Genomic DNA, 20886 nt, shown 5'->3' on the forward strand with positions numbered 1-20886 from the left:
CTTTGAGAATAGTTTTAATAGCTGCTTTAAAATCCTTGTCTGCAAATTCCAGCATCCAGGTCTTTTCTGTGTTGGTCTTCATTGGTTGTTTTTTTCTCTTGAGAATGAGTAACATTTTCCTGGTTCCTTGTATGTTAAGTATTTTGGATGGTATCTTGAACATAGTGAGTCTTGTGTTGTGGAGATTCTGTATTTTGTTACATTCTTCTGAAAAACATTGACTATTGTGTTTGTTTCAGCAGGCATTTACTTTGTTGGACCCAAACAGCAAACTCTATGTTTCTAGTAGCAGCTGTCCTATTACTTAGGATACTTTCAGTTGTACCAAGATCAATCTCAGTTATGAATCAGAGGGTAAAAGTCTCTGTTTTTTTTTTTTTTTTTTGAGTAAGGATCTTGCTCTGTCACCCAGGTGAGAGTGCAGTGGCATAATCATGGCTCACTGCAGCTTCAGACTCCTGGGCTCAAGCAGTTCTCTTGTCTTAGCCTCCCAAGTAGCTGGTACTATGGGCATACATCACCATGCCTTGCTAATAAAAAATTTTTTTTTTGTAGAGGAAGGATCTTGCTGTGTTGCACAGGCTGGTCTTGAACTCTTGGCCTCAAGTGATCCTCCCACCTAGGCCTCCAAAGTGTTGGGATTACAGATGTAAGCCATCATGCTCCTTCTGAAAAGTCTAAATAAAATACGAGCAAAATATATTCAGAAGTGAATTAAAGATAATTCACCATCATCAAACAATTTATTCAGTTGCCATAATTCATTACATGAACTGATTAATGGAGAAAAACCATATGATTGCACCTATAAATGCCAAGAAGATATTTGATATAATTTATCAGATATTTCTAGTTAAGAATGGATTAAAGTATAAGTAGAAAGAAACAAAACATAAAATACATTTATCAGAAGGTAATTATAAGTATCATAATGAACCATGCAATACTGAAGCATTTCTATTAAAATTAGAAGCAAGATAGGCATGCCTGTCATCACCATATTATTAAACATTGTTTTAGGAGCTGTAGTTATTGTAATAATGTAATAACGTGTAATAAGTCTTATGTATATAAGACATGGATACAATTTAAAAATTATCTTTATTTGCATATGATATAATTGCATGCCTAAAAATCTTTAAAATTCCAGTGAAATGCATTAGAATTGATAAGATGGTTTCTTAAGTTTCTAGATGAAAGAAAAATGTACAAAAATTTGTAGGTTTTGTTTACATCAATAATTATAAGTAGTAAGTTAAAATGTAAGAAGGAAAAGTATCCCATTCATGGTAGTGATAAAAATCTGTAAAATGTTTAGGAATAAATTTATCAAGAAACATACAGGGCCTCTGTGAAGAACATAGTTTAATTTTATTCTGAAGGACACTAACAAATACCGAAGAAATAAACCTGCAGTGTTCCTGGATGGAATGATTTAACAATAAGGAATGAAAATTTTCTAAATTAATAAATGTTTAGTGCTATTTCAATCAAAATTCTATTTTTTAATTTTTGGAACTAAGAAACATTATCTTAAAATGTATTTGGAATAATAATTGTCTGAGAGGAGCCAAGAAAATTTTGAAAAATACTTTGTGTAACAACTTGACTTTCCAAATATTAAAATATGTCCTCTAAGCTACAGTGATAAAAGCAGTATATTGGTCTTGGAACTAATACATGTATTTATATGTATATCTGAGAATATATTTATATTTATATGTTTATATAAAATATTTTAATTTTTATTTTCATTGTATCAGTATTTATATATAGGATAGTGTAGAAACATCTATTTATATATATTATAGTAAATGACAAATATATAATCTGAATGTAATGGGAAATGATGATTTATATATAATATAGACATAATTTGCCATCTAGCTGGAAGAAAACAAATGTAGACATCGACTTTACATTATATGCTAAATTAAATTCCAGATGGATTAAAGCTCTAGATATTAATAACAATATAAAGTAATAGAAGTATATTTTAAAGAATAAAAGTTAGATAAATTTGCCCATAAAAAGACTACAAACTAAAAAAAATACAACAAAATCTGTAAAAACTGTAGACTGGAGGAAAACATTTGTAACATGACAAAGGAATAAAATTTTTAATATAGAAAGATACTCTAAAAATTTATAGTAAAGCACAAACAACTCAAGTAAAAATGAGCAATGCATTCACTGCAATGTCTACAAAAAAGAAAAAAATCAAATAAAATGGGCAAAACATATCAAGACAATTATTTGAAGAGGAAATAGAAATAGCTAAAAATTTATAAAAAATATGCCCTTATTTCCAATAATGATAAATGTATAAGTGAAACCAAAAATGAAATTCTATTTTCTTCTCAACATCTTGGTAAACATTAGAAATAACAATCATCTTCACTGGTTATGAGGATAAGGGAGAAGGAGACATTCATATATCACTGTGGGGATATGAATTGCTGCCACCTTTTTGAAAACTAGTAAGAATAGCCTCACCATTTTATTCAGTTTAGTACAGTGTTATTTGTGGTGGAAGAAACATATAAACATTTGGAACACCCATTGACTGGGAAATATTTGAATAAATTATATATTTAATATGAAGCAGATGTTAAAAAGAATGATTCAATAGGATCAATCATATGAATTGACCTGGACAAAGGTCCATGGTACATTGAGCTAAAAATGAAGTTGTGCATACTGTGTTCCCATTTCTGTTTCAAAACCACAAAAATAAAAGAAAAATGACAATCAATTCCCCCCTAAAATAGCTTTTATGTATTAGGATGCAGAGGTACCCTATCACATTTTTAATACTGATTATCACAGGAGGGTGGGATTGGAGGGTGTGTGTGTGGCTTAATTTGCTCCCATGAGCTTGCAGAGCCTCTGTAATAAAAATAACCTGATATTTTAAAAGGCTGGGACCCATTTTGTAAGTTAAAAGAGCATCAGGGAGGAGGTATAGACCTAGTCCTTCCCCTAACTCACAATGTGACATTTTCTGCCTTTATTTTCCTGTCTCTGAAGTGTGGGTGGTAATGACTGCCCTACCTACTTAGTGAAGATAAGATTAAGGATGAAGACAAATATAGTTTGAATAGTTAAGACATTGAAATGCAAGCTATTATGCTTAAGAAAATTCTCAAACACTCTCACTTTACATCATGCGGGTGACAAAATCACCCAAGGAAGCATCGTCCCTTCCCAATGGTGATGTAGTGGGAGAGGCACTGAGCACCACAGAGGTAAACACTGGTGTCTCGAGCCATCGCCCCCATGCCCGTTTCCTCAAAATGTCTACTTGGTCCTAATCTCTCTCTCTCTCTATCCATCCACCCGTCCATCTATCATCTATCTGTTATCTATTCATCTGTCTAATCAATCATCTATCATCTGTATCTATCCATCTGTATTAGTCTGTTTTCATACTGCAATAAAGAACTGCCCAAGACTGGGTAATTTATAAAGGAAAGAAGTTTAATTGACTCACAGTTCAGCATGGCTGGGGAAGCCTCAGGAAACTTACAGTCATGGTGGAAGGTGAAGGGGAAGCAAGGCACCTTCTTCACAAGGCAGCAGGAAGGAGAAGTGCTGAACGAAGAGCGAAGAACCCCTTATAAAACCATTAGATCTCGTGAGAACTCACTCACCATCATGAGGACAGCATGGAGGAAACCTTCCCATGATTCAGTTACCTCCATCTGGTCTCTCTCTTGACATGTGGGGATTATTGACATTATGGGGATTATAATTCAAGATGAGATTTGAGTGGGGACACAAAGCCTAACCATATTATCATCTATCTATCTATCTATCTATCTATCTATCTATCTATCTATCTATCTATCTATGTCTGTCTGCCTGCCTACCCATCTCTTTGCCCATCCATCCATTCCTCCGTCTGTCTGTCTGTCTCTGTACATTATCCATTCATCCATCCATCTATCCATCCGTCCATGCATCCATCCATTTATCCATCTATGTATGTTTACCTGTCTACTTTATCTTTCTATCTTATCTATCTTCTTAATTTTTAATCTCTAAAATTATAAGCCTCCCTCCATACAAGCAATAGAAAACACTGTGTAAAGATAGAATTCTTCGAATTTCTCCTCATCAGCCTGAAGTGGGTGAACTGAAACTCCTCACTTAGGCAGTTTGTTACCCTGCAATGCACATAGGTTGGATCTTTGACTTATCCCAGTCGGCATTTTGGAGTTTGGAGATCCTATGCTGTAGTCGCTAAGTGACCTAATGAGTGGGCAGTCTATGTTTGCTTCATGTATATACTGTGTGTCTAAATAAGAAAGCCACAGCATATGTGGCCTGTTTTTTTTTTCTTTTTTCTGTTTTTGAGCTCATATCCTGGGTTTCCTTTATGACCAGGGATCAGAGAAGGCTGAAGAAGGTGGAGAAACTGAGGCACAAAAAGAGGGCAGTGAAGATGCGGGCAACCTCCCAGAAGCCCAGGAGAAGAATGTGAGTTTTTGCTTTTTCACAGCAGTTTGACTGGATTCTCTGCTGTTCAAGACTTTTACAGGGCTTGTACAACTTGACTCTGGGCACAAGCAGTCAGAAAGAGAGCAAGGAGCTGAGAGTTTAGCCAGGGAGGAAGCAAGTAATTTCTACTGATGTGTTAAGCACTGGAATCCTGGTGCAGAGAGGGCTAAAGGGAAGACAAAGGAGCCTGAACCCAGACCAGGAGGGAGCCGGCTGGACAAGGCTTGGAGAATTTGTTGTGGTGTTGTTATGGCTAGGTTAGGTGCATGCTCTTTATAAACAAGGGACCTTTCTGCTTGATCATGATTAATGACAGACTCCTAGCTTACACCCACCCAGGAGCCCTGCCCAGTGGGGAAATAGAGCTAAGGGAGTGCAGTATATCTGGCGGAAGACAACAGGAACTTGAGGATAAAAAGGACTCCTTGGGGAGGGAAATTGACACTCAGTTAATTTAAGTTCAATCAGGGAAATAGATCCTGGTGAAGTCACATGATTAATTCTAAAGGGGTTCCCATGCAGGAGCAGCAGGGTAAGGAGTGGGCAATGTTGGGGGACACTGTGGTTCTGTGAGTGCCAAGCTGACATAATAGGGGATGGGATGGGCCACTTCTTCAAGGAGTTCTGAAAATGTGCTGGGAAACCAGGCGCCAAGGAAGGAGCCTGGTGGGGCTGGGAATGGGGTGCAGGCATTGTTCTGGGCCTCCTTAGAGGAGAATGTTAGAGGGCTTCTCCACTGGGTCAGTTGTAGCAAAGACTTATTTTTCAAACCCTGATGGTTTGCTAATTTATTTATTCCGGGAGAGGTGTGGGAGCTTTTATGAGAGCTGGATCCTCATTCACCAGATAGAATGTGGCTAGAAAGGGGCTGAGACCCACACCCACACTATGGAAAAAGGGGTGTGGGGCTGGGCATCCATTTGTCTTTACCTCAAAGAACTTAAATTGGGAGGGGCTAGGGAAGGAAATTCCCTGATATTTAGACTTATATTTGAAGTAGACTGCTATTTCAAAATGTTGATATTACAACTCTGAAGTTTTTGTTTTAAAGAAAGACAAAATCTTCAATCTTGACCTAGAAGTTAGACGGTGTTTCATGGCAGCCTGTATAATTCAGAAACAATACTTTAAAAATTAAATATAGTGACCATTTCATTATCTTGTAATTAAAACATAATCTGTTTCACAATTTGAACTTTGCATGAGTTGCCTAATGCACCCTTACAGTCATATTGATGAATACTTTGAAGTTGAGTTTGCTTCTTTTAAGACATAGAGACAAAGATGAAAAGCATTACACCCCAGCCCCTTTCTCCCGTGAGACCAGCAGGAAGGTAGCATATTTATAATCAGATCCTGCCTCCTATAGCCAGGGTGGGCTTTGCTTCAGCTTCTCAGCCACTGGGCTGGGTTAGTTCTGTGAAGTGATGAATCACCCAGCTTGGACGTTCTCTTTGCTACTACATTTTAAAATTGTGAGCCTTTGACAAAGTCAATTATAATCTTGTGAATCCTGGTAGGAATTAAAAAAACCATTTTTTGTTATTTTTGTGTGGGCTATGGTGAAGAAATGACCGTAAGTGAAAAATATTTTTATTTTATATGAATATATTACTAACATCATATTATCAAATTTACTTTTCAACTCTTTAATGCCATTTATCCTACAGAAATACAGATTCTGACTTCTTCCTGTTTGAAAACCAACACATGCTCTTTGATTTACTTTAATTCAATTAAATTAGAAAAACCCTCTGTGATTGTCAGTAAACAGATGAAAAATGTTGTAAAAACATGATTAACCCTTATGAGTGTATATGAAAATAGGCTGAATTTTAAAATTTAAGAAGGAGACAAACACCACTTAGATATTTAGAATGCTTGCATTTTGTGCTTCAACAACCTACTGGCTTGTTTTGACGGTCTCTGGTTTGTTGTTAAAAGCTGAGATGGGGCCGGGCGCATGGCTCACGCCTATAATCCCTGTACTTTGGAAGGCAGAGGTGGGCAGATCACTTGAGGTCAAGAGTTTGAGATCAGTCTGGCCAACATGGTAAAACCCCGTCTCTACTAAAAATACAAAAATTAGCTGGGTGTGATGGCGCACGCCTGTAATCCCAGCTATTTGGGAAACTGAGGTGGGAGGATTGCTTGAACCCGGGAGGCAGAGGTTGCAGTGAGCTGAGATCGTGCCACTGCACTCCAGTCTGGGCAATAGAGTAAGACCATCTCAAAAAAAAGTTGCTGAAATGGGAGGACGTTGTGGGCTATTTGTAAAGGCATCTCTCCTCCCAGGGCACCCCAGGCATAGACAGGCTGATAGGGAATCAGAAAGACAAGGGAGAGCTCTGTGTGTTTTGAACATTGATTTTGAAAGTATGAGACACATCCTAGTAGTTTCATGTAGGTATGACACCTCAGATAAATCGAAGGCTTTCAAACTCCTGGCTCCGTTGAAACCATCTTGAGGCTATTTCTTTTTGCTCCTCTTGGCTTGCTGTGGTTAAAACAGAGGTGCTCCCCTGGGCTTCCCTCATTAACCAACACGCTGTGGTGGATATAAAGTTTAGAATATTCGTGGGCCCACATTTGGTTCCTAAGACTCCTGGGCAAGGAATGTCAGCTTCCTTTATTGCTTTAAATTCCCTCTATCTGCTCCATGTGCCCACCTCATGGCTGGCAGGAGCTTCCAGCTGGGTGGGGTGTTTTGAAGACCCTGTCCTCCTGAGGGTCTCACAGCCATCCTGGGGTCGTTAGTGGTGACTGGGCAGGGATTGGGTGCTGGTTGTCTGTGGTCGTGTTTCTGCTGTCTGTCCCTTGGCATGGGCCAGACCCTCTGTTCTGGCTGGACACAGACTGGCCTTTCACAGTGGCTGGCCTTCTGACCGCGGACGCTGCTGCCTGTACAGAGTGCCTTGTGTTACTTAAATGCCCCAGCGGTCCCTGGCTCTGTTTCTGTGTATGAGCAGGGCCTGGGCAGTACCCCTCCTGGAAAATCCTTCTTTCCTCCCCAGTCTGGCCACCTCCGTCTTGCCAATTCCAAGCTCTTTTTTTTTTTTTTTTCCTCAGGGACCGCCTAGCTTTATCACCCCATTAGCCTAAAGTTTTGAAAACCAAGGTCTATACTTTCTTCCTTAGGGGTGGAAAGCCAGAACAAATAGGTCGCCTGTGGGAAGAGAAAATAACTCTTACTCTGACCCCTCTACCCCCTCAGCTTTGTGTAGCAGAAAGAACAAGTCACAATTCATATCCTGGCCTTCAGCCACACTTATTATGAGAAGGAATAAAAACAGTTTTAAACATTTTATTCTGAAATAACTATAGACTCACAGGAAGTTTCAAAAATAAGAGTCTTGTGTGTGCCCTTCACCCAACTTCCCCAAATGGTGACATCTCATCTAGCCTTAATGAAACCAGAAATGCAATGCATTGGTGCATTTCTGTTAACTAGATGACAAACCATATCAAGTTTTTACCTTTTTTTAAAAAAAACCTGCCTTCATTTGTGTGTTAAAAACAATTGTCATGTGTGCAGTAAAAACACAAAACGAGCAAAAAACCTCTCTCCAGCACCTGGCAATGTTCAGTTGAGTGATAAACCAGGTAAATGCCTAAGTCAGGGACAGGCTTATCTGATCTCTGCTATGAAACATGCATACTCAATGCACACTTGTAGGCACTCATACAATTCCATTTAATGGAGAGGAATATTTACCTAATGTTTGACATTGATTAAAAAAATCAACAGAAATGGAAACAAAAACTATTATCTTCTTTAATGATATGGACTTCCCCTGACCACCTCCTCAACTTCCAGGGTTCTTAAAGACAAGATGCCAAGATGTAAATTCTGTCCTTGATAAAGGATTGAGGCAGGAGGACTTGGGAGGTCAGGAGGGTGAACACCGAACAGACCATGACTTCATGCCTAGGAAGATCTTACCTGTAACTTTAGAAAATAGGGGACCTCATGGGGCCTGGCCTGATAACCCAGGGGAGGGTGAGGGGCTAAGGAACCGGCACCTCAGGAGTAAAGGAGGAAAACAGAAAGTCAGCTCAGCTTCTGGGCATTCTCTAAGAAATGAACTGCAGACTGGGACATCATGAGAGCTTTAGAAAATGCTGGAAGCATTGCACCTTGTGCAGGTTTGGTTCGTGTTTTTTGATCAAGGTACAATTATTTAAAATTGTATGCTTTGTGAACCCAGTCATCCTATCTGAAAGTCATGAGGCCCTTGCTTGACAGATAACATGATTATGGTCTGTAACCACCCCTCTTTGGCTTCCTCCAATAGCAGTCTTGAGAAAAGTTTCAAGGGGCAAACATTGATGTAGGTTTGTGGGAGGAGTCACGGGTCTCAGCCTGGGTCCCTGGAGTGCCTGCAGCTCGAGAGGACTCTGCCTCTGTCCTCTCATCTCTAGCCGCTCTGAGGCTGGCTGCCCTTGCAGGTCACGCTGGGCTAGTCCTTCACTATCTCCCACGCCTGCCACCTGTTCCCAGTGAACGCTGCCTGGCACTCACCACCACGGACACCTGTCCTTAGTTCTGGCCACGCACCACCTCTGCAGTCTGCTTTTCTGGCCAAGTTTCCAACAAAAATAGCTGCTGTGGAAGGTTCTAAGACTTCCCACTTCTGAGGTTTCTCTCTTCTGGCTTTCTCTGAAAAACAAGGTGAAATTACTTTAAGGTGTATGCTTCCTCAAATGGTGATTATGTGAGATCTTGGCTTAATTGACTGGATGATTATAATTATCTTTAAAAAATGCTTTTGTGCCTATAATTACTTGCCAGCCGTGAAAGTCAATTCAAGCATTTTACATAGATAACTTTTAAGGATCTGCCTAATTCCAGTATTTTATAATTCTATGAACCAAGGTTGGAAGCTTAATTATTATTATTTTTATTTATTTATTTTTAGAGACAGAGTCTCATTCTGTCACCCAGGCTGGAGTGCATTGGCATAATCATAGTGGGCTCGAGTGATTCTTCCACGTCAGCCTCCCGAGTAGCTGGGACTATAGGCACAGGCCACCACACCCAGCTAATTTTTACATTTTTTGTAGAGATGGGGTCTTGCTCTGTTGACCAGGCTGGTCTCAAACTCCTGGCCTCAAGTGATCCTCCCTCCTCAGCCTCCTAAAGTGTTGGGTTTACAGGCATGTGCCACCACGCCCAGCCATTATTTTTAAAACTAATATATCCCACCTCATTCTATGGGGGATTTGAAGCTGAGCTGGAGTAGCATTACATAAATGCAGTCATTCAACATTTTATGGGCAGATTGAGTGCTGCCACTTGCCAGGCAGGATTCCAGGGACTGTGGAGGGAGCAATGAAAATGACAGAGTCACTGCCCCCACAGAGCTTATGTTCTGGGGAAGCTTGTGATGGTAATATCCAAAGTTCTTCCAAGCTTACTTATCCTTTTGAGGCTAAGTATTTTTATGCATTCTCTGAGCAATCACTTTCCCTGAGCAATCACTTTCCCTGCTAAACGTATCTTTTAAGAAATTAAGGTCAATTCAGATATTGATAAAGAGTGCTAGGAGCCAGATGCGGTGTCTCACACCTGTATTCCCAGCACTTCGGGAGGCTGAAGCGGGTGAATCACCTGAAGGTCAGGAGTTTGAAACCAGCGTGGCCAACATGGTGAAACCCCATCTCTACTAAAAATACAAAAAATTAGCCGGGTGTGGTAGCGGGTGCCTGTAATCCCAGCTCCTTGGGAGCCTGAGGCAGGAGAATAGCTTGAACCCAGGAGGCAGAGGTTGCAGTGAGCTGAGATTGCGCCATTGCACTCCAGTCTGGGCAACGAGAGCAAAACTTTGTCTCAAAAAAAAAGAGTGCTAGGTTCCTCCATAGTTGTTGCTAGCTAACTATAAAAGTTGAGACTTACATTCCTATAAGACTTCCTACTGCCCCCCAGGCTGGCTCTACGGTTGACCTTATCTGGTTAATTCATTTGTTTCAACTGAATGTAACTAATAAAAATAATTGGATTCAGAAGAATGTAAAACTCTACATAATCAATAATTCTATGGCACATATAATGAATTTTATTCTGATCCTATGTGAAGAAGAAAATCAAAGTTCTTTGAGATCCAAAGAGTTACTAACAGATTTCATGTGTTCTTCTATCCAATCACTAACACATATTTATCGAGCTTGCCTGTTGGTTCCAGAAAGTGGCCTGGAGGGGCCAGACAGTTCCCAGAGATCCAAAAATGAATAAGACACAGGTTATGCCCCCAAACACACAGACTAGTGAGGGAGACAGATAAGTAAATGATGATTATGGGAGCAAGTGAGAAGGTCCTTAACTCAGCCTTGTGGGTTAGGAAAGTCTCCTTGGAAATGTTTGGAGCATATCCTGGAAGGTGTGGCCAATGTGAGAAAATTGCATGTGACTCAGAATGGCTGAAGTAGAGTGGTGAGGGATGAGGCCAGAGGGGTACACAGAGCCAGATGGCCTTTTCACTGTTCTAAGGAGGTGTATTAGTCTGTTCTCACGCTGCTAATAAAGAAATACCCGAGACTGGGTAATTTATAAAGGAAAGAGGTTTAATGGACTCACCGTTCCACATGGCGGGGGAGGCCTCACAATCAATGGCAGAAGGCGAAGGAGGAGCAAAGCCATGTCTTAACATGGTGGCAAACAAGAGGGCTTGTGCAGGGGAACTCCCATTTACAAAACCATGAGATCTTGTGAGACTTACTACCACAAGAACAGTATGGGGGAACCCGCCCCCCTGATTCAGTTACCTCCACCTGGCCCCACCCTTGACACGTGGTGATGATTGCAAGTCAAGGTGAGATTTGGGTGGGGACACAGCCAAACCATATCAGGAGGATAGATTATCTTGAGGAGATGGAAGTTTCTAAAGATGAGGGTAGTACAGTAAGGTTGGGTGCTTTTTGGAACGAACTCTCTGGCTGCAGCCTGGAGCACAGATTGGAGATGAGAAAGAAAAGAGGAGGTGATAATCACTCTTTAGGAGCTTCCTTCAGCAACCCAGTGAGCAAAGATGGCGGTCATGGCAGAGGAGGGGCGAGACATGGGCAGGATTAGGCAGGATTAAAGAGGCACGATCAACACGTCGCTGTGAAAGCAACCCCTGGATTTTGCAACAAGTGCCAGACTCTTCTGCACATTATTTGAGCACCAAAACTTGGGGTGTCACCAGTGGCATTTAACGTAAAGGTTAGTTTGAAGATTCCCAGTGCTGAAAAAGTCCTCTTGGCCTGATTCAGACCTGGCTGGCACTGTCAGGCTTTCAAGTTCAGTGCCCGTCTCAGAAATAGGAAGGTATTGTTCTGGTAATGGCTAAAAACATGAGGTTGGGCCAGGAGATGTGGGAGTGTGTTGGATCCTGTATAACTTGCCTTCTGTGATATTTATTTATTTATTTATTTTAGATGGAGTTTTGCTCTTGTTCCTCAGGCTGGAGTGCAGTGGCGCAATCTTGACTCACTGCAACCTCCGCCTCCTGGGTTCAAGCGATTCTCCTGCCTCAGCCTCCCGAGTAGCTGGGATTACAGGCATGCGCCACCATGCCCAGCTAATTTTATATTTTTAATAGAGACGGGGTTTCTCCATGCTGGTCAGGCTGGTCTCAAACTCCTGATCTCAGGTGATCTGCCCGCCTTGGCCTCCCAAAGTGCTGGGATTACAGGCATGAGCCACTGCGCCCGGCCTACCTTCTGTGATTTTTAAAATTTTATTTTATAGACAAGGTCTTATTTTGTCACCCAGGCTGGAGTGCAGTGGCACGATCATAGCTCACAGCAGCCTCAAACTCCTGGGCTCAAGTGATCCTCCCGCCTCTGCCTCTGGATGCCTGGCTTATTTTTAACATGTTTCATAGGGATGGGGGCGTCTTGCTATGTTGCCCAGGCTGGTCTTGAACTCCTGCCCTTAAGTGATCCTTCCTTCTCAGCCTTCCAAAGAGCTGGGATTACAGGCATGAGCTGTTGTACTCTGCCACCTTCTGTGATTTTGATTTTTCCATTATTAATCTTGAGAGGCTGCCTGGTAGTATAACAAGGACACTTAATTAGGAATCAGTAGACTTGCAGTGAGTCGTGATTGTGTTGACTCCTTGTCCTGTGACCTTTGACTTTGGCAAATGACTTCCCTCTGTGGCCTCAGTGTCCTCATCTGTATAAACATGGTGCTGGGTAGAGAATGTATATGACTGCAAGATCACTTTCAGTGCCCCCTGTCCATGATTCCCTGAGCTCACTGCCTGAATTGTAAGGCATTAGGAATTTTTAGGGACTGCTCTTAAGAACCACATCTCTCTCTTTAATTAAAGCAATTGTGGCACTCTGGCTTCAGGGAGGTTTATCGGACCATTCTGGGAAGGGATGGAAAAGCTTTTGTTTTCTTCTTAGAGGCATTTTTAGGAGCTGTAACCTGGTTATTTTGCTTTGATCTGGGGGAAATAGAAATTCCAGTGGGCTGGTGGCTTGCTCAGTAGAGACCTATCTGAGCCTTGGGTGACCCCACCTACTCTTACCTTGCAAGTTTCTTTCTTTACCCAGAAATCAGTATTTAAAATACTTTGTGATTCAGAAATGTTATCATTTTGTTCTCATAGAGGAAAAGTTTTTGACCTACTTTTATTAATTTGTTCAAACCTGAAGTAAAGACATAGTTATAAGGGCATAAAGTCAGAAAAGACATTTTTGTTCAAATTTTTACATTGCTTGCATATGGTCTGAATTTTGCTAGATAGCACTATCAATCTTTGGTATGCTTTAGAAATAGAATTGAATGTATTACTAAGCAGTATTAATAATTAATTACATTTTCTCAGGAGTTCAAGTGATGGGAAATGGTCTTTAATCTCACAGGTATTTTAAGAGCTTGAAATATAATGTATGAAAGAAGTAGGGATCACCCAGCTATCATATCTTTGCTATTTACTTATTTTATGGATAAACTAATGTGTTGTTCATTTTGATTAGCTTGTATTTTATTATAGTTTGCTTGATTTTCAGATTTGACTTTAAACTTACTTGAATTATGTTTTTTTCTTGAATTTTGATTTATGGATGTAAGGAAGAAGAAGGAGAGACAGCCACAGAAGAGGTACGGTCGACCATCTTCAACAGCTGTGCTTAATCTGCTTAATAAAAACATCTTTTAGGTGGGAGGATTGCAGCTTGAGGCACGTTCTTAATAACATAAGAGAGCGATGCAACCCACACACCCAGAAAATCCTCCTTTAACCTGCTGAGAAGGAAAGTAAGTTGGAGATACGTTTGTCCGAGGGAGGTGGAGAGAGAAACGGGGCTTGGCTGTGGAATCTGTTCGGAGCCCCCTCAGGTGAAGGTGTCTTCCGTGGTTTCTCACTGACATCAGGCCAGGCCAGGCCAGGGCACTGGCTGGAGATGCCTGCTCCTCGTCCTTTTCTACCCTGTTGAATGCACTGGATTTAGGAATCCTGCATGGTGGTTAGTGGTGTTTTCATTGAGGGAGGGATTCCACCTATGTTTATGTTTTTGAACATCTTTGAATTAATCACTTTTATTGTTTTTTTTTTTTTTTTCTGAGACAGGGTCTCACTCTCTTGCCCAGGCTGGAGTGCAGTGGTGTGATCTCAGCTCACTGCAACCTCCGCTTCCTGGGTTCAAGCGATTCTCCTGCCTCAGCCTTCTGAGTAGCTGGAATTACAGGCACGTGTCACCACACCTGGCTAATTTTTGTATTTTTAGTAGAGATGGGATTTCACCATGTTGGCCAGGCTGGTCTCGAACTCCTGACCCCAAGTGATCCACCCACCTCGGCCTCCCAAAGTGCTGGGATTACAGGTGTGAGCCACTGCACTGGGCCTGGATTAATCACTTTAAAATGCTAGAGAACTAACTTAAAATTATGAACACAAGGTTAGGGAGAATAATTTACTAAGTTACGTGTATTGTCTAGATGTTTCAGCACAAGGTCATCAACATTAAAAAGGGTCCCAAATGTCAAAAGAAATCCCCCCAAAGAAACTTTTATTAACTTTTGAAATGACAAAATTTATGATCTTTATAGAAAATTTAAAAAATGCAGATAGAAGAGGAAAATGAACATAGCTTTTAACCCTCGTTACCCAGAGATAACCACTGTAGCTACACACACACACACACACACACACACACTGTAGCTACACACACACACACACACACTGTAGCTACACACACACACACACACACACACCCCATCAATTTCTGGTGAATACTCTTGTAGTCTCCTTTTTTTTCATGGAATGTGTCTATATTTGGGGAGGTAGTAAGTATAGATCTGCTTCATCATTTTAAATGTTAATATATCAAACCAACCCCTCTTCTTAGACCTATAGATTATTTCTAGTATATTCTACACCATGATTTCTCAATATTTACATCTTTCCAATAATTATTTCTTTTGTTTCTCTCTTGCTAGGCCAGCTTCAAAATAGAATTTTAAAAATAAGATAAAAACATATTGTTAATTTGGAAGAAATTCCAGATTATATATATAGGTTGCTGATAACTTTTGCTTCAAGAAATTAGCTTGTTACAAGAAAATGTAACCAACTTGTGCATTTAACAGCTCATCCTGACAAAATTCAATTTGCTGATTCTTTTTGTATTTGATTCTTCTAACTATATATATATATATATATATATATATATACTTTCTGAATTTGTAAAGGTTATTTGCTGAGAATGGTTTGTTAATATGAGTGGAGACTGTACATTTAGGTGGGATTATAAAACCTGTTAGGATTAACATATCATTCTAAAGCACCATTCTAAATTGAGGACTCTGTGTTTAGAAGGATGATTTTTTTTATGTATGTGTGGTATGTGTGGTGTGTTGTATGTGTGGTGTATGTGTATTTGTGTGTGGTGTATATGGTGTGTGGTGTGTTTGGTGTGTGTGTGTGTGATGTGTGTGGTATGGTGTGTATGTTATGGTGTGGAGGGTATGTATGTGTATGTGTGATGTGTATGTGTATATTGTGTGTGTATTTGTGGTATATGTGATGTGTGTGGGGTGTGTGGTCTGGTGTGTGTGTGTGCTATGTGGTGTTTGGTATTTGTGTGTGGTGTGTATGTGGTGTGTGTGCGTGGATGTGTGTCTGGGTGGTGTGTGGGGGTGTGTGTGTGCTGTGTGTCGTGTGTGTTTCTGTGGTGTGTGTGTGTTTAGGCAGTATGTGTGTGGGGGGTGTGTGTGGCATGTGTTTGTGTGGCATGTGTGGTGTGTGTATTTGTGTGTTGTGTGTGTTTGTTTGTGTGTTGTGTGGTGGGGTGTGGGAGGCTTTGACCTCTAGTCCAGCATTTTACAGTCTTTTTCTCACTGTATCCTTGGCCCTTATGCTTCTTAATACTAATGTAAGTTTTGTTAAAATAAGACGGAAGAAATAGCCATGGAGGGTGCGGAAGGGGAAGCCAAGGAGGAGGAGGAAACTGCAGAAGGAGAAGAAGAGCCTGGAGAAGACGAAGATTCCTAGGCCTTTTCACGCTTCATTTCTTCCACTTCTCCAGGTAGCTACAGGATTCTGGGGTGGAAAAGCTGCTAGTTACCGTACTGTATGCTATCTGCGGCATGTTTTGCTTAGTAACAGGAGAAAGGGAATTCCAATTCAGGGCTGTCTGTCTCCTTCCAAAGCCCTGGTCTGCACACCTTTCTGGCGGGGTCCAGCTCCTTTCTAGAGCCGCGGGGCTGCTGACCTTTCGTGGGTCTGTTTCTTGCGCACTAGGGCACAGAAGGCTATGGTTGATGGGATTTCTAGGAAAAAGTGCACCTTTGATGCAGGGAAGAGTTTTGTTTTGCATTTACTTCCTCCTCTTCCTCTATATAAACTTTGTTTGAGAGAAGATACAGCAAGTGTCCTTTTATCAGCATTCTGTAACCTCAACTCCTCCACCAACCACATGTACAACTTTAGGGGGGTGACTACTGATGTTCAGAATGATGGCAATAAATTATAACCTAAAAAAATCACAAAGCTGGTGTTGAGTCATGAAAGAAAATTATTGCTGCCACGGGTTTAGTCGTCAGTGCTTGATACTCCATTTCCGTTTCTATTAACCAGAACACTCCTCTGGAAACACCGGGGAACATGGTGAAGTCCCTTTAGGTATCTTTGACAAGTAAGCTCTTGCTGCCTTCTGGTTTTAAACTTCCCTTGATGATGGAAAATAATTATGTAATTCTTACTAGTTTGATAAGTGCCACATATTAGTGAACATTTATTAAGTGTTAATAAGACAATAGAATCTGATAATGGATCTTGAGGACATGGGCGAATGCTTAAATATTGTGAGCCATACAGATAGGACAGCATGCGTGAAAACCCCTAAAGACATGAAGTGCATTAGCCGGGTGGGGTGGCTCATGCCTGCGGTCCCAGCTACTTGGGAGGCTGAAGCCTGAAAATCACTTGAACCCGGGAGGCAGAGGTTGCAGTGAGCCAAGATTGCACCACTGCACTCCAGCCTGGGTGACAGAGCAAGACTCTGTCTCCAAAACAAAAACAAAAACAAAAACAAAACAAAACAAAACAGAAGACATTAAGTGCTATAAAAATATCTGGTTTTTCCTGATATTTGGCAAATACCTAGGTACATGTTGTATTATTATTAATATGATTGGCTTTGCAACTGAATTTGAGGCCGTAGTTTATTCTCTAGGGCAACATTGCTCATGGTTTTGCTCTGGAGCTATAAGCGTTTTTCAAAAAATTTAAAAAAGTTTAGTCTTTTTATCTCCCATATTATGCCTCCACTGAAAATTAAGACGGCTTTTTGGGCTGTTACTCTCAGGAGATAATGATAGAATATGCCCTCATTATTCTCTAAATGAGAGACACTTATCAAACCAGTAAGAATTACATAATTATTTTCCATCGTCAATAGAAGTTTAAAATTACAAGGCAGCAAAAGCTGACTTGTCAAAGATACCTAAAGTGACTTCACCATGTTCCCCAGGCAGGTCTCCAGTTAAGAATTGGTGCATGTACAAAGAAGGGTGGATAGAAGGGTTTATTTGGAGAAGGAAGAAGAAATCTTTGGTGCTCTTTAAAAATTGGCTGACAAATAGCAATGCTCTTTGCACCAAAGTCCAATTTGAATAGTAGGGATGTCCCTTCTTAATAGACTTACAAAAAAAAGCTGATATAAAAAGCACTTAATCTATTTTTAGAGCATCTTGGAGCTAGTGAGGGTGGCCATCACACTTTGTTATTGGACCATAAAGGTTTTGTCAAATTCATTTGCTTGAATGAGAAAGTGAGTCTAGCCCACGATTTGATGTCTCTCCAGGGTGTTTCTTTCATGCTCTGGACCCACAGACTTCTACTTTAAAGCCCTCTGCTTGCCACTTGGTTACAATTCCATTTCTAAGGAGTGGGTTGGGACTCATTTTTGAAAAAAAGGAAACTGGCAAGCTTAAGATATTCTACCTGAAGAATGGTAGAAAATGAAAATATGATTATATTTATCCTCATACCAGAAACAAAACAAAGCAAAACCCACAGTAACAGACTCATTGGTCCCGTTTAAATCCATGTCTGTTCACTCAGCTTGGAAAGTTCTTTAAAAATTGTGCAGTTTTAATGTGATAATTATAAAGAAATATTGGATGTGAAATGGCACAGCCGAGAGAGAATCTTTAATGTAGACAGATGGCTTCTTTATAGGCCATTTCCAAAAAAGAAAGAAAAAAAGGCAAGTTACAGTTGTGGCTAGCACATTCTGCCTGTTTCTCTGATGGGTTCTAGTTTGGAATCCAGTCCCTAATAGTCTGTTGTGAGGTCAAAATGTCTGACAGTGAAGGAGTAAACCAGGCAGCACCCTAAATCCCAGCCACTGACTCCCGAAGAGAGTCAATAACCTTTAAAATGCGACATGATGATGCAGTCAGGTATTCTGCAAACTATTTGGCTTCCAAAAACAAACCCATCTCATAACTCATAGATTATCCATGCATTTTATTTGAAAAGACGATTTTAGACAGAACAAGGCAATGAATGGAACTATGAAAGAATTCTCATTTCCCATAGCTGAAGTTGGAGTCAGAATCTATTATTATTATTATTTATTTATTTATTTTATTTTTTGAGACAGGGTCTCACTCTGTCACCCAGGCTGGAGTGCAGTGGTGAGGTCATGGCTCACTTTGACCTCCTTGGTCTCAGGTGATCCCTCCCACCCCAGCCTCTTGAGTCGCTGGGATTACAGGCACACACCACTATGCCTGGCTAATTTTCGTATTTTTTGTAGAGATGGGGTTTCACCATGTTGCCTAGGCTGGTCTCGAACTCTTAGGCTCAAGTGCTCTGCCCACCTTGGCCTCCCAAAGTGTTGGAATTACAGGCATGAACCACCACGTCTGACCTAGAATCTAAATTGATGTTTGAGTCCCAGGGCAAATAATGTCCAATATGAGACGGGATTCTACCTCCCCAAAGCTTGCCACTTAATACCTTCTTCTGGTGTAGCCATGAACCATTTAGAGCTCCGCCTCTGGGACCAAGCTGTCAATTCAGCCTATTTTCCATGAAAACACAGTGGGAAATTATAATTGGAGATGTTGTCTTCCTTATGGTGTTTGATATGTGTTTATGCAGAGAAAGGATATAAATCTAGCTTAGTTTTCCATGAGACAAATTCCCTTTCCTTTCAGTGGGGAGCAAATGATGACTAGTGGTTTATAGAATAAAAGGCAACACTTTCCTTTATTGTATGTTAAGTGATGAAGATTGTGGTAAACATTCTGTGTCTTTCTCTACAGTCTTTCCCTAATATTTGCCTTTTCTTTTAGAAAATGGAAGCTATGAAGCGACATTTCAAATGTCTCTCCACAAACCAAACTCAACAGAATACTTTGGCTTGAAGCCGGCACACCCAGGGTTACTGAGGACTTATGCTGCCTGACCTGGTTAGATGTACATGGAGGTATCTCCCGAATCATACAAAATTAAATGTGAAGACAGTTTATGCATACCTTCATGTGCCTGACAGTCTTGGCTTTTGAAGATTTTTTTTTCTTTTTTGCTCTGCATAGCTAGACCATCTTATTAATAATACTCTGAAAAAAATGATTTCAAGGCATGGAAGTTCTCTGTGATACAACAATAGTATTTCTTCAAATGCGCCTTATGCTACTTATCTCAGAAGCAGGTTTTAAAATGAAGTGCTTTCCAGAGAACCATCATATAAATAAAGATTAATAGAAAAATATCTTGTCCCAAGGAGCATCATTTTATTATTTATAGTCTCTGCTTGCATATGCTTGAACTCCGTCTGTCTGTTGCCAAGTCTAAATCTTCAGCAGCACTTTTCTGTCTGCGTTGGGATCGATGTCTTTTATTGCACTGATTGTTTGGTCCATGTTTTCAATTGCATTGATTGTCTCATTACGTCGTATTTTTTTTTATTACACACACGTTGTGCGTATCATCTTTGAAGGCTTATCTAACTGTAACTTTATCATCCACTTGTTTGGGGATGATGGTAAGGAGGGATGATGTTAAGGACAGAAATTTGCAACCCAGTGCCCTTCACATGTTTCTGAGCTGAAGGGAGTGGCTGCTTCTGTTTCTCCTGCTGTTGATTGATTTGTAGCCATGGCTGTGGAGACGGGTCCTGTAATTTTTCTTCCCGATGGCCAGGAGTGTGTGTTCTCCTACAGCTGATCCAGCTCCAATGACTTGTACACCAGGTAAGTTTGATAGCATTTCTCTGCTCACCTGCCTGCCTCAGTTTACTGTAGATATTTTTTCTTCCTTGTAAGATTTTGATATTCCCCCTGCTACCTCCCTGCCTATGTGTGATTCCTTGTGTTTTTGCAGCAAATGTTGCTCCTGTATTGTCAGAGGGGCTCATCTCCTTGCTGTGCTCTTTTCCTATTTCATGTTAATTATGGCAATTCAACTTGGAGTGGCATAAACTTTCCCCTCTGGAGTCTGCCTCCTAATTTTGCAGCAGAGTCTGTTGGTGTTATTTCAGAGTGTATTCTGCAGTTGCAGAAGTCTCGTGGCTGTCATGAACTCTGGGAAACGGCTCTTTTCTTGTTACCCTAGTAACAAAAAAAGGCATTTTGAATAGAATTAGGTTATTTTGTTTCCAATCATTGAAGTAGTCTGTGTTAAAAACATTTCTCCCTTTGCTTAAGGTAAAAGACCACAGTAAAATGGAAATTCATATAATTAAAAATTAATTTCTACTTTTAATTTCATTGCACTAAATTATGTCCTATCTAAAAAGCTTGCATAATTTTTACAACAACCCCCTACACAAATAGGCCTTAACTTTCTTCTTCTTGCTCAGGGCTGACTTTTCTCTCTTTTATGGCAGAGTAGGATGGAGATAGATTTAGTTAGGTGCCAATTTTCCTCCTATTTC

The 20886-nt window shown here is 40.5% G+C and overlaps 1 protein-coding gene across 4 annotated transcripts in view; it reads left to right on the forward strand.

Annotated features, from left to right (window-relative positions):
* Positions 1-19722, forward strand: part of SH3BGR (SH3 domain binding glutamate rich protein) — a 69137-nt gene extending 49415 nt beyond the window's left edge. For 3 of the 4 annotated variants that reach the window (XM_016938552.4, XM_063803640.1, XM_003319075.7), the window contains exons 4-7: positions 4390-4482; positions 13568-13597; positions 15891-16023; positions 19304-19722. In XM_016938552.4, coding sequence (XP_016794041.1) covers positions 4390-4482; positions 13568-13597; positions 15891-15989 — 222 coding nt within the window. In that variant the 3' untranslated portion in view covers positions 15990-16023; positions 19304-19722. The remainder of the gene's footprint in view (positions 1-4389; positions 4483-13567; positions 13598-15890; positions 16024-19303) is intronic. The other variant, XM_054675287.2, reaches the window with a different exon arrangement.
* Positions 19723-20886: the final 1164 nt, after the last annotated feature.

Source organism: Pan troglodytes, chromosome 22 (genome assembly GCF_028858775.2).
Source record: "Pan troglodytes isolate AG18354 chromosome 22, NHGRI_mPanTro3-v2.0_pri, whole genome shotgun sequence".
NCBI lineage: Eukaryota > Metazoa > Chordata > Mammalia > Primates > Hominidae > Pan > Pan troglodytes.